This window comes from Lineus longissimus, chromosome 1, assembly GCF_910592395.1.
Source record: "Lineus longissimus chromosome 1, tnLinLong1.2, whole genome shotgun sequence".
Taxonomy (NCBI): domain Eukaryota; kingdom Metazoa; phylum Nemertea; class Pilidiophora; order Heteronemertea; family Lineidae; genus Lineus; species Lineus longissimus.
The window spans coordinates 26,723,696-26,738,497 of NC_088308.1; the positions used below are offsets into that span (position 1 = coordinate 26,723,696).

The 14,802-nt window shown below is 40.9% G+C and overlaps 1 protein-coding gene across 4 annotated transcripts in view; it reads right to left on the bottom strand.

Moving 5' to 3' along the window:
• Positions 1-1,574: 1,574 nt before the first annotated feature.
• The window catches only part of LOC135482535 (RYamide receptor-like), an 83,972-nt gene continuing 70,744 nt past the window's right edge, over positions 1,575-14,802 (bottom strand). For 3 of the 4 annotated variants that reach the window (XM_064762643.1, XM_064762652.1, XM_064762669.1), the window contains 2 exons: positions 9,350-10,364; positions 1,575-2,342 (listed from right to left, as the gene is read on the bottom strand). In XM_064762643.1, coding sequence (XP_064618713.1) covers positions 1,818-2,342; positions 9,350-10,117 — 1,293 coding nt within the window. In that variant the 5' untranslated portion in view covers positions 10,118-10,364 and the 3' untranslated portion in view covers positions 1,575-1,817. Of the gene's footprint in view, positions 2,343-9,349; positions 10,365-10,633; positions 10,699-14,802 lie in introns of those variants that run through there. The other variant, XM_064762660.1, reaches the window with a different exon arrangement.

The window sequence follows — 14,802 nt, forward strand, 5'->3', positions numbered from 1 at the left end:
TTTAGTCTTCAGTGGCACCAAGGAATTTTGAGATGGAGTCTTGGCGACATGTATATTTACACCGACTTGGAAGCATGATATGTGGTAAAATAAACGAAGACATTATAAACGAATCACGTTTTGACGTCACGAGTCAATGACCTAACTTGCCTTTCAGGGTTCAGATCAGTCATCACACACATCTGAAAACCAATTGACCGTTTCAGTCGACCGAAGACTATGTGGTGGACGTTATAATCATATCAGATCGACACAGTTCCATCACATCACAGTTGGCCTCCTGTGAACTAATCAGACCATCTTTGTGTTGGCCACGACAACTTCAAATACCGGTACCACGATCTGGATGTATTTGACTAGATGAGAGTGAAATTTTGCTTTTCACTGATGGTTGAATCAGTTCTCGTGTATCAGATCTAGTATGGCTGCAAAAAGAGAGCCCATTTTCACTTCTTCGGCCTTCGATGGCGTTTTCGATGTGTTGATATTTCTCCGGTGTTCCCTGATTATTCATCATGTTGTCGAGGAATAGGTTGATGGAGTGGCATTCTTGGCGGATATTTCCCCAGTCCGAAGTAGAGTAATCCGATCGGTCACATGGGGATAGTGTGGCTTGACGACAACTTCATGCAGAAACTGACATTTCGTACGAAACATTGAGTCCAAAGTTTCTCAACGGAAAAAAAAACATGTCTGAATTGACACACTGACTTATTTCACATTAATTGAATATTTATGCATAAAGTAGTTTCGTTGTGAAATTTTGATGGTATCATCATCATTTATACAACTACACATCATTGGAACATAGAATCTTGCAAAATATACATATATATCTGTACAAAATATAAGTCCATAGTCCATGCACTGATATGTTCGATGTGAATATGATGCAAGGACAGTAATCCACATTTTTAACAATTCACAGAAGACAAACATAATTTTTTTCCTTTTTTAATTTCTTCTCAGAAGAAAGATTCTTTTTTGGGAGGTAGTGCAATAGTCACGAGTATAATTCAAAGCCGCTATTCCAAGGGGTCAATGCGCTCCCCCACTTCCGATCCTGCGGCCATTTTGAATTACTAATCAAGTAATTCCCTGATGAAGAGGTTGCACCAAGCCGAATTCAATCAATACAAACCAAGGCGATGAAGGCGGGTGTCCTCTTTAACTCTGCAGAGCTATAGAAACCAAAGACCTTACACTTATAACCATAACCTTTCTTTTTCATTGAAATATTCTGCACGGCACAAGCGGCGCATATATAAATATTATATGTAGATATCCTTTTGTGTCAGGTGTGTATCCCTACTAGGAGGGTTTCCTTTTTCACGGGCGATTAACCACGAATTTTCAACCTTGCAATGTAAACCAAGGCAACAGCATCCCGATTTGAATCATTTACACTTTAGATTAAAGATAATCGATAATTGATAGGCCTCATTTCACTGAGTTACTTTTACAAGAAGTACAATCAACAGCCATTTTGATTAACATTGTTCATAAACAACATTGTTCATCAACAATAATTTATAGTACATAACAGATGAATACACCAAATCGAATCCAAGTGCAATGACACAGTGGGCGGAATTGCCCTCTGCTGGTGGATCCAAGAATCAAATGGGTGATAATGGAGTCGGTCCATGTGGCATTGCCGCGTCGCATTCTGCCACCCGAGCCACGAAATAGAGTTGGCATAGACAAGAGGAAGTGGGCGCGCGCGTGCCTGCATGTACGTGCTTAATCCGCACAACCATGACGTAACGCCAACGTGAAACGAGGCACCCAGTCTGGACACTGGAGCGCCACTGGAACTAGTTTTCATCATAACTGGAATCAAACATCGGTTCGTGCTGCTTCATTCCCGGCAGTTCTACGGCTGGTGGCGGAATCCCGTTCTTTAACTTCTGCAGTGGAACATATTCCCCATGGTTCTCCTGTCCACTACTCAAAGAAGCACTGTCCGAAGACTTCTGAACCACTTTCTGAGAACAAGTCCGCTTGCTCGTATTATAGTCATAATTTCTAATCGTGGTCACATAAGTATTTGTCCGACTCATATGATCATCGTGCGCATTCTCTCTGTCAAAAGTCACGCATGGACAGAACCGCAGAACATAACGGAAACCATTCCGATAGGTGGCGTTCATCCAGCAGTAAACAATGGGGTTATAACAGCTGTTGCTCATGGCTAGCCATTGGCTTACGATCCACATGGCCACCATGTAGGTATGGTCTCGGTAGAGGTTGATATTAAAAGCTTGTATAAGTGTGATGGTGTGCAGAGGTAACCAGCAGACGGCATAGATCATAACAACTGTGATCATCATCTTCACCATCTGAAAAGAGAAGGAGGAGACAAAATAAGATGGCTGCCAATTTGCAAAATGGCCGACACCAGATCGAACGAGAACAAAATGCTCTTGTGTCTGCAAAAGAAATCAATCGTGCGGTTTTTTAGCGATAATCTACTCAACTGTACTAACTCATCATGAATACCTAGATGAAAAGGTTTTACTCAAAGCCTAGTTAAATCTTCCCTAAGCAGGCTTTTCAATTAGAGATGTAGGCTGGTTCATTAGTTGCCTTCCATGAGTAAGGCATTTACATGTCGCACATTCTCTTTTGTCGTAATTTCTTTTTTCAGTCTAGTGTCATCTATACAGAGTCTCCTGGACGTGTTTTTCTTTTTGTTAATCTTTTCGGCCATGATTGACGAACGACATGCTGAGCGCTGTTTGAAGCCGCCAAACAAAGTAGGCTGTGTTATTCCAGAAAGCGCTAGACGCGTTAGTGAATTCATTAGTAATTCAGTGCGGATGATTTAAAAAAAGGTAGAGGGGCAAATGGGAAAGCGAAGTGATGCCACTGCCGCGTTGCGCATTAGAACTAAACGAATACTGAGATTGACATCCGAAACAAGTGCGTACTGCACACATTTCGACACAAGTATTAAAGTATAAAATATTGATGTAAAATTTATCAATATCTGCAAATGGCCCAGGTTCTGTGCTATTGGCCTTAGAGAAACGTTTTTCATCACTGAATTGGGCTAACTTGGCTTTGAACAACGAAAGGAAACCAAATTGTACATTGAATTTCTATTCCTGTACATATATATATCGTTGGTTTCGTGACGTTGCTCAAAGTCATGGTAGGCCTTTGAATGACCCTAACCTTAAACCCCTATATCCTGATGCTAATCATTACCCTGACCGAAACCCGGCCAGAGAGCTCATCAAATCACCTCTACTATTACCATCTGGTCAAATATAATCAAAGGACCTTAATCGCGCAGTACAAATGGCTATTGAGGTGACATTCTCTTTGCTCACTGTAGTTCCCTTGGTTCCATCATTGCACCATTGCACAATCGCTGGAACAAACGTATCAATCCACCGGTCAATGATGACTAAAAATACACAGTTTCCTCACAAAAGATGACAGGCTAACTGACTGAAAATAGTTTTTTTTATAGATTATCCGCGTAACATATTCTCAAGGGTGTCGAAGCGCATTCAAATAGAACGATGGAGAGACTTCCCCTATAGTGTTTCATTTCAAAAGATGACAACAGAACCAAAGTTACTCCATAGTATATACCATCACCCCCCAAAGCGATTATCTATAGTAAAACGAAGCATAAACATGACTCTCGTAGCGGATACAACAACTATAGAGACAATGACAACATATACCGTCTCGATCAACACGTCAAGGAAGTGGACCACTGGGAAGAGGGAGTATACATTTCTCTTTAAATGGGTTTACTCGATAGTAAATCCGATTTCAACTCTGAGCGTGTACCCAATTTGAAATCATTGCCGTCTGTCTTCTTGCTAAGAAATTTAATTCGTTTCACTCAGCGCCACGTCACCAACAGACGCGATCATTTCCCCCTGGAGTGAAATATAAATGAACGAGTTTGACAGCTAGAATTCATGGAGTCAATGTTGCTAGCAATGCCAAGAGCATATTTGTCTATTGTTTTGAGAATATGTTATTCTGTGAAGATTTAAGATACATGTCAACATCAGCGCAAGGACCATTTTTGCACCAACTTGCCCCACAGATGCTTCAAGATACATTTTTCTGTAACACGAGCTGTTTGTTCCTTTTCTCTGTATTGAAAGGCACATGTTGCCTTTGTCAGAATTTCCCTACATTCTTTTACTCTGACGAATTGTTCCCGATTTCTATTGAAATAAACGATGGTTGACACAGCTGGCACTATTTGATACAAAACCAACGGATCCATAAAAAAATTGCCTAAATCCAATCATCACATTGTTTGCCGTATTTGCCACATCCAAGAAAATATTTAAAACAAACACAGCTCTTACTTGATAGGTTATGCATTCTTAACTATCCATGTATAATAGAATAGGAGAGAATATGACATTTAGGGTGGTCTTCGGATAGCCTCTAAGAATATGCTATTGTTTTAAAGATGTATATTACTTTGTTCTAACCCGTACTGCTTCACTATCTACCAGCTCTGAAAACACTGCAAGAAGTTTCAATATTTTCCGACGACACACAAAAAGGTCATTTAGCTAAAAGGCCAAATAGGGCCCTTCATCAAGTGAATTTAAGCGCATTCAACTCAGTTATTGACGCATATCACCAAGAGAACAACTGGGATTCGTATTGATCGCATTTTATTGAGAGCACTTCGAATTCAAGGACAATTCATGATGAAGCAATTGATAAAATCAAATCAGGCAAATTGTCTTGGGAAAATAGAGAAGTGATGAGAATGAATCGTTAGATTCTACGGGCGTCTGTAAACGAAGAAATGAAGAAAAGCTACAGAAATGAAATGGCAATGGAGTTAATGAAAGAAGACTGTTTGCATAGGTGACACTTAGATGAAATATCCCAATAATGCCATATCCCATTTAAGATATTCTGCTGAAGTATCCCGATCGGAGTGGTGCTACCTAACCGATAATCATGTCATTTTTTTGTTGATTACATCAACGCTGCATGCATACCGGAGGTAGCCGCCCTGAATCAGTTCCATTTTTATTCAAACCAAACGCTTCAGACCAGAATTGGCCCTATATATGGGTCGAATTCTATTCATTTCATTTCATCATGTCATCATTTCATCATTTCTTTTTTCATGTTTTACAGGCGCCCATATCCCACTGCTCTTCATCAAATTTAAAAGCTCATCGAGTAGCGCCCCTTGATAATTCAGGCTCTAGTAGGCAATGATCATCCTATAACAAGGTAAAGAGGAAGTCAATATGGTTTGGGGGAACGTGATTGTACGGCGTTGGGAGACCTCAGTTTATCGTGATTGTAAGTGAGAGGAGATGACTTTATCTTCCTCAATTGAAGTATTGGCTTGTCAATGGATGATACTTAGATGGTCCCCCTGAGGTCATACCGGTTATGGCATAGTTAGGTCAAGTAGAATAGCCTGTAATTGTCTAGGTGCATGGGTCAAATGATATTTTGGGTGGACTTAATACAGGGTATTATAGAGTTGTGTTAAAGGTTAAAGGTGACATGGGCTATATAGGACAGGGTGGTACTTTTTGTATAACTGTATATCTGTCAAGACTGCAATGCCTTTGACGAAAAACGACTTCTTTGGCATGGGATCATTTTGGAAAAGATCCTTGCTTAGGTCCATACATCCTCCGAGAATATTATGATAATCACCCAGGCGACTGATAGTGGATTTAGAATACAAAATAAGGCATAGCTTCAGTGTAACACATAGAAAAAAGAACATCTGAGTTTCGTCGCTTGCAGTTGAAATGTAATGCTGTTGACCCCAAGAGACCGATATAGAAATTCAAATTCAAATCGGGGTATTGCCACAGGCATTTCTCCTATCTTCTCGAAACGAACAGAGCAAGATCTTAGATGCAAAGCCCCATTCTCCAATGCAGCGATAATATTCACTATCACTGCGCAATGAGCATGGCAAAGCCCCACTCTGGAAAGCTGTACCATACGTTTTTGCGTCCGTGGATTATTGGAAATGAATCAGACAGCTGATATATATATGCAGAGAAGAGTATTATATTAAGTGAACATTTGAGCTGTTTCCCAGGATATAGAAACTATTTCGCACTGGAGATTATGTCTTTTTTATCGGGATGAAAGATTAACACTTGAAAATATGGTTTTGATAGATTACAATTTTTTAGATATAAAAGCATGGTCGTTGGCAATAAGCGATGATGAAGACAAAGAAACTCATTTTTACTCCCTGCCACTCCTATAAATAGATACAGTATATCGATATATGACCAGAAAACCACCTTCTCGGTTAGACTTGAAGAAGAGCAGTGAAGTTAGTTGCAACCTCACATGATCGTTGTTATCTTATTGCAATGAGCATGATGAGCGATGAGACAGGCAACTCGGTTATCCTGACAAGGCGATGAAGTTACGCATTACGAACGTGCTTCTAACCATCCGTGTTTATCATGTTATCACAGTTACTCTCGTGGACATTATCGCACACTGTCGTAAGGTCTCAAGTTCAGGAAAAATGAGTATCTCGTTGGTGTCTCATTATCGCAGCGACCAGGAATCGTAGGCCTTAGGCTAGCCAGTACAGGACCGCTGGACCTTCCGCACAGGACCGCTGAACCTTCCGCAAACGAGTGGTTCAGCCCATTAGACTGAGAATCTGAATCTACATGTGGCCGTCGCGTACATTTACCTTTTTAGATAAATTTCATATAAACTTTATATACTTTAGTTGCACTGAAAGACATTTTAACTTCAATGATGAGAAGGGAATATGCCCCTGTAGCCGATTCAGAGGTTGCTGGCACCCGCGTGTAACGAATGAAGAAGCTTTTCAACCCCGAATCCCGGTCTACAACTGGTCATTGCCGAGGTCAAACGCCTGAGGGTTAATGCTTCTCAAACACAATCCAGTCAGATTTACAGCATCTTATTGGAGGATACGTCGTTGATAAATAGCTTCGAAAACGATTTGTCTGCTTCCAAAGTGTATTGGTTCACATGGCTGGGCTTCCTGAACTTCCAATCAGTTTTGAGTAACCTAAAAGTTGATTACTTCAAGCAATAACACTTTCCTTTAACGAGAATCTACGGAAACAACATCAGCAGTCTAATTTGATTTTGCATCTGCCTTTCAAGTTGGCCACTCTATTTTGTTCACCCTTCCATACCTTCAACGGAAGCTGAACGATCAGCACGTGTCTAACTGACTCTGGACGGGGTAATCAATGATATCTCCCCGGCGGATTTCTGATATATGGTTTCGAAGGTGACTTTCCAGGGTTAGGTGTTTTTTCCTCTTATCGCATTTCATTGATGAAATAATGTCTCACTGTGCTCAATGAGCACTAAAAAGTATCATGGTGGAAGAGTCATATACCAATCGGACATGAGTATTGATAAAAGTATCCTAAAAATGATTAACTATAGCAATGCACAGGCTAACTGAGGCATTTCCTTGGAAGGTCTGTTGCTGTACAAAACTCAACTTACTCTCAGAAAGTGTACAAACAATCCCCGGACTATCTTTCGTTGGAAAAAACGGGTACTACCCAAATTGATACGGTCTAATCAATTAGTAGTCTTGAAGATAAATAGCGGTGGACCATTTCTGTAGCAAGTTGAGAGGAGTAATATTTCTTATCAAGGCTTTTTCGTCTTTGATCATGTACGTCGATGTCAAATTGCAGGTATCTCCCGGCCGTAAGTGCGTTTTTGAGACTTTGCCATTATCCGCTCGAGAAGAGGAAGTCAGGAGCATTGGAAGAAAATGCCATCATTATGCTTGAGCGATTGTGCAGTCATGAAAGATCTGCCTTTATTGGACCAGCTGACGATATGTTTTCTGAAAGTGGTGCGATCCGACAGGCTGAGGGAACGTGGGCATTGAGGTTCTGCCGCCTTCTAATTGAATCAAGTGGCAAGCTGAGCATGCCTGCCTCCTTGTCTTAATGGCATGGGATCATAAGAGTCTCAAAAAGGCTTGAAAGCAATGACCAGAAACTCTTTTTCTTCTTACAGATTCTTTGAGAGCCGCAGGTCTGCCGAACATCTGATCAGGAATCTTTTTAGTTACAAGTAATATGAAACGCATACTAGGCACTGACATGGGTATATGTTTGTCGTTGGCTTCAGGCTGCAGTTATCAGCTTAGCATCTACATACACACCAGTCAGCGAAATGTATGCTCATCATTATGAAACATTTTCAATGATTCTTATATATAGTTTTGTTGAAGTACTGTTCATGAAACAAAGCTTGTGAAATTCCGCTCGAGTTCGGGTCTTGTCCAACTGCTAAACATGTTCGGTCAAGGCGTAGGCTATACCTGATACCGACTACTCGCCTGCAAGCTTCCCCCCGAGCTGTCACATTGATGCATCACTTTTCATTCCTTCCAACAATGACGACCACCGTCAGCCAATATACCTTGCGTCAGACCAATTCCATCAGCAATTGCTCTTAATGGGCTGGTTAATATTTCAGTTAAGTGGCCGATAGCATGTCTTGGTTTGCAACCTGTGAATTCTGGGCAGAATACCTCTGTTTGAGTTCGCCATGTGCAGCTGCAACTTCTTCCTCTTACTCAAGTCTAGTCAAATCTCAGACCCGAACAGTGGGGAACTGGGTGTAGAATACATCCTTGTCTATTTCATATTTTCTCCGTTGTCCTTCCCCATCCTCACACTGTCAGAGGCGATTCTCAGAGACCACATGGTAAATTAGTCAAATTAATATCCCTACGCCGACTCCCTTGGTAGAATAATAACCAACTTATAAGCAGGAAGTCGACATTTTGAATTGATTTGATGGAAATGTGATATATAATGATCAGGCCCCCAGGCGGATATTAGCTTCTTTAATGAGCGCGTTGAGTTAGGGAATATGTCCCTAAAGGGTTCCAGCGCCTTGATTCATTTTCACAGAAGGCGTGAAGGAGCGATATGACCTGAGGTTATGATTAGAAGACGGAGATCATAGAAAGCGGATCCTACTTGACCCTTATAATCAACGGTAATTGATTGCTTTGATTTTGTATAACAACATTGTCAAAGATTATCATTAGAAATTGGGCCATAAAGTTAGTTGACAGAGGGGTCAGTTCTCATGTCATGATACTTTTCTCCAATACTCAGCCCCAACTTGTACGGTGTATTTAGATCAAAAAGTTATGCCACTGCAGTTAAAAAACCCACTACGGGGTGCATATTTCTTGTGCTGACCGAAAGAAAGTTCAAAGTTCAAAACCTCAGAGCGTGGTTTGTATCTTGAAGGAGAGGCTCATGCAGCCGAAGACTTGTTTTATAATTTGCAGTATGCTCATCATGCCGTCATGTACTTTGCTTACCTTTCTTTTTGACTTTGCCATTCGTTGATCTCTAATATTAACCGCCTCTCCTGGAATCTTCTTCACCCAGATGATATATCCAATCTTCATATATGTGCCTATAAGTATGAACAATGGAAGGAAGTATTGCAGAGTCATAATTACAATGCTATAGTGAAACTTCTGCCGCTCCGACCACAACTCGTCACAGAAGCTGAGCGACTGTCGTCCAACCTGTCTTTGTATCGTCCCAGAAACGATCGCGGTTGGTAATGATATAACAGAGGACATCACCCAAATCGTCACAATCACCAACACTGCTTGTTTTGTCGTCATTTTAGGCCGTAATGGATATATGATGGCTATGAATCTGTCTAAACTGATGGAGACGAGTGTAAATGTACTGAGAAATACTGCCATAGTCTGGGCGAAGGTGACGATTGGGCACATTGCGCGGCCGAACGGCCAGTAGTTCACGAGAAGGTTCGCTGTGAAGGTAAACGGTATACACAGTGATGCCATCAGAATGTCACTCACAGCCAAGTTAACAATGAAATAATTTGTCACCGTGCGCATGCGCTTGTATGCCAGAACAATGTAGCAGACGACAGCATTTCCTCCAATGGCAAGAATGATGACGACAGAATACATCACAATCAAAATAGCCTTCCCGTACAAGGGCATGGCATCGTTCCCGACTTCCTCATTCGAGATATTCACGACAGCCGTCACATTTGCCGACCCAACCGTGGGGTCGACATCATAGGGCACTATATCCGCGTCGCCCATCGTGCATTCCTCCTTAGAAACTTATAAAGTAGGTCTTAACCTCCAGATACATCAGCTTCTGCCGTATCCAAACGAGTTATCCGATGTTTTACGGTCCACGATTAAGTAGGTGTAAGCATTTCTTGTCCGCGAATCGGTATTCTCTAACTACGACAGTTGGATGATGTTGGTTTTATCATGGGGTGATGGACATTAATTTCCATTGGACCGGCTATCTGTGCCTCTTATACGACTTTTACCCATCATTCTGAAAGATATAAAGAAAGTTACGCATTAGTGTCATGAGAAAGGAAGATAGATAGCGAAGTACTTGACTAGCATAGTGACCTTTTGAAAAATGGTATCATGGGTGAGACGGTTCCTTTTTCCCTGGAAAAAGGAGAAGATCTTCCGTCGTTTTCCCTGCATGAGACGATCCCAATGTTAGTGTTTCTAAAAATTAGCACTGAACATCTTTTTCATGGGACTGCTGGTGGACGCCTGTTTTGCATCACGAAGTGATTTTCCATCTCTAACCTCAGTATTTGGTTGAGAAGTTATAGAATGTTCCTGCTCCTGTTCCCGTTAACCGTCGCTTTAGTCTATGTATACAAGTACATACATGTTAATACAACCATAAATGTATGTCTAAGTCCGCCAGCATCTAATAGCTATAGTTTCACTGTATCCTACATCATCACGCCAGTCGATTCTATTTCCATCGATTTGTACAATCTGGTCCATCGCAATTAATAGAATTAATGGAAATTTCGCAGCCAATATGTTTGCTAACGGGAACTTTATCACGCTCTTTTCGCGGAGGCAAACGAAAATGGGAATTGTCCATTCGATCGTTGAAAGCACGAACTGTATTTCTATTAAGAAGACGGAGGTTGATGCATAGCTTGTAAAGCAAGATGTTTGCTAAATCCATTGTTCGATTACCAACTTTTGGGTCCGATTTCAAAGCTATCATCAAACGAATAATATGGCCATTATTCCTATCATCACCAACGGAAAAGTTGAATCCAACTAGAGTGTCGGTACCACTCAGGAGTAAAATTTTCAGATGATTGTCCTTGAAACTGCTTATATCAGGTTACATGGATGACAAATCGTGCCAAATCGACGTGACTGGCCGTACGATGATAGTGGGCACTAGAATTCCTGTAACCATAGACTCGCCCGATATTTGTGAAAAGTGAAATTGAGGGGTGAAGGAAGTGCATTCCACCATGTACACACCCCTACAATCCGTTGAGAGAAGATTCCGGCGAGTTCATTTTGGCCCGTAACCCGCTTGTTCTTGTATTCATTCGATTGGGCACCGGCAGGAAAGAGGCGATTATGATTTTAATGCCGAATACGGGTCATCAACGTAGGCTATCGGAATAATCCGTGCCACGGGACACAGGGAAGGGACCTTGCCAATCCGTTCTCATGCGTTGGCGAAGCAATGAACAACAGAGGTCAATGGCAACACAGGGATACATTATAATCCCTGAAATCTTTCGAATCAATTCATAATACCAGAAAGCTGTTTTGGACGTGATGCAACTAACAAATCTATAAAACCAAGGCAGTTCGGAGTTATAAATTGCTGCGCCATATCACGGACAGGGTGTAGCTTCAAGTAACCAATAAAGCATCAAACACTGTAACCATGCACAATGACAGCGATAACGAGATGATGAAGCTGTCGCCAGCGCTAAGAGGTTCAAGTCAATCATCCGGTTGATCCACCACGTCGTTATAGTTCGATACAAGCACAGGGGTACGAGACAAACATATTTTAAAAAAAACAGTTTTTAATGGCCTATTTTGGCTCACTCTTGATTTTGGCTCACTCTTGACTTATTAAACGTAACCCTTGTGGACACACATGATTCGAAGTTGTTTCTTTCAAGAAAAAGATCACAGGAAGGGACTGGTTAAGCGATGCTTAGTCACTTTCCAATTAAGGCAATAGTTTGAAATAACAAGTGGCCACTTTCAGTAAATTAGCAAAAATCTAAGAGAAATCGATGAGACAATTTGCAGTTCGTAGTGGTTTTTTTAAAAGAAAAGGAGATAAGGGCGAGAGTAACATGCAGGGAACTGTAAAGCCATTTCTCATTACCAAGATAAAGATCGCTTCAAGCAGCTTTATATGTGACCACTAATCATCCCAAGATAACAGGAGAACGAAAGACGACCAGTCCATTTGCCCAGGAATAATGAACAAAGAGATATTATTGCAATCCAAAGAGTGACGATGAATAAATACACCTTTGTCAGCTTCTTTTCTGGCGTGAAATAATCTCGGGTTTGTCGCAATAATCACAGATTGAGTGCAGTAACCGTTACTTTAACTTTTTTGCTTCATTTATCTTCTGCAACTCGACCGCTTGTTCAGCGGTAAAACGCCCCTGACAGGAAAAGCTTCCCTAGAGTTTTGAGTATTGGATGAAACGTGAGATTAAATTTCAATTTAACGCCAGTTCACGTGCTCTATGGATCACATAACTCTTACTAAGCTAAACTGCAAATGACGGTCACTGAATCGGATGCAATCGCCAATGCTGAAGAAAGCAATGTTTGACGGAACGACCAAGGTTTGAACGGATTTTTGTTGGCAAAAGTCCTAAACTACCAAAAGACCAAAAGACTTTCAATAGCATATCATAATTAACATTTCTTTCTCCTCGTCGTGGGAAATCACTGGCCATATTTTTACTTTCTTTGTGGTCGCATGTAGTTTGTCGTGACTTGCAATGAATGACACCAATGAGGATAGAGATGGGTTTTTATTGGGATGAATGGTCTTTAACAGAACACCAAAGGCCATTAGGGTAACATATCTCTTTATGTTGGAATGTTTTTTTAAATGTTTGGGTCTGCAGCGTTTACTATATATTTGTTCTTTGTTTCATCGTATTCGGTGACGAGACATCTTTTAATGCAGTTGTTCGACATGAGTATCAGACACAGCTTTGTCATCATTGACCTGCCAACACGATAAATCGTAGCCGCTTCCTTTAAACAGTGCTTTAAATTCTCCAATTCCCAACAATGGTTCCACTGAACCAAGAGGATATTCTTGCTTTAGTTCCGACAAATCCAACAATGTTTTGCAGCCGGTCATTTTAAGCAACATAATCGCATCCTAAATCACCAACAAAAAGCCTTAGGAATGTTCGCCATTCTCGGCTCTCGTATAGGCTAAAGTAAAGAAATAAAATATTGTCCAGTTTTGTAATTTTTTAATGGATTCTCGATTCCTGAATAATCTCAGTGGTGTAGTATCTTTCACTGCCTACTCTATGGAATAATCAAAAATATATCGAGCCCCTTGCAGGTGGACGTAATAGTTTCGAAGACAGGTAAAACAAGGCTGCCCGTGTTTCCCTATTTTTCTATAAACAGCTTTTTTCTCCCAGCATCATTATTGTAATATCACGTTGCAACAAAATCTTCTTCAGTGAGTAGGTGGCAACTCATCGACACAGGCAAGCAGATCTTTACAACTCTGACAATAGCTGGCCATTTTAAAATAGCACCTAAGATCGTGTTTCGGAGAAGGCTTAGCTGTTTTGCAAAACAAGGAAATATGCTAGTGGACAACTTAGCCCACGTGTGCCGGTCCATAATTGTATAGGTTTACCTTCTTTGTGATTCCAAAATCTCCTCTATCCTCCATTTTACTATCACTCTGACAGACAATATCCACATCACGAGGCCCGTCAGGCCCCCATGTATATTTTTAAGTCCCTTTGATCAGCAGTGATACCGCTGTTTATAAAGTCATCCGTATTTTCTTTCACACTGTCTACTCGGTGTTGCTAACAGACCAATCGAAGGGGTGCATCCATGCATACTTTGATTGTGTAGCATATCGTAAAGGTGTTGGGTTACTGATGACCGGGGTCCTGATACACCCAGCCACACAAATCATGCAGGCAACCGGACAGTAATATCCGCTATTCCCTGGTGTGGACATCATTGTTATTCCCTACAAACATCACACCAGGAGGTGTTTGGCAGAGGAAATTGAAGGCGTTTGACGCTCAGATGAATTTTTATTTAGTTTTGGGTAGGGTAAACACATTTCTTATCTCTGAGAAAGTATCGATTTTCACTTAATGTAACAGCTCCGCCTAATTTGTTGTTCTATGAGGCGATTAATTCAGCACCTATAGGCCGACAGTAAAGCAAAATAGCTAGCTCGGCAGCTGAATTGTAAAACTGGTCCCTTTCATCAAGATTCTCACATCCAAATTGGACTATTTTTTGATAACATTTCTTGAACTTGTATCACATGGTCATTAGTCCAGTCAACCGAATATCAAGATAGTTTCTGATCAGAAGTTATATTACATGGTGATGTGGTTCCAAGAACCGAATGTTATTGCATTTTCTGACCAGAGGTTGTATTACATGGTGATTAATTCCAAGAATTGACTGTTAATGCATTTTCTGAATGGTTCCAAGAATTGACTGTTAAAGGAATTTTCTGGGGGGAGTTGTTGTGCATATTGATTAGTTTCAAGAACCAAACACTAAGGCATTTCCTAGTGGTTGGTCACAAGAACTGAATGCTTTTAATACCTTTCCTGAAGTTGCCAACAACGTTATTTCCCTTCCGGTATTTGTCTAACATCCTCTTCAGCAATAATGAAGGAAGGGATTTTTTACGACTTATTTACTAGGATCATCTTTCCACATTT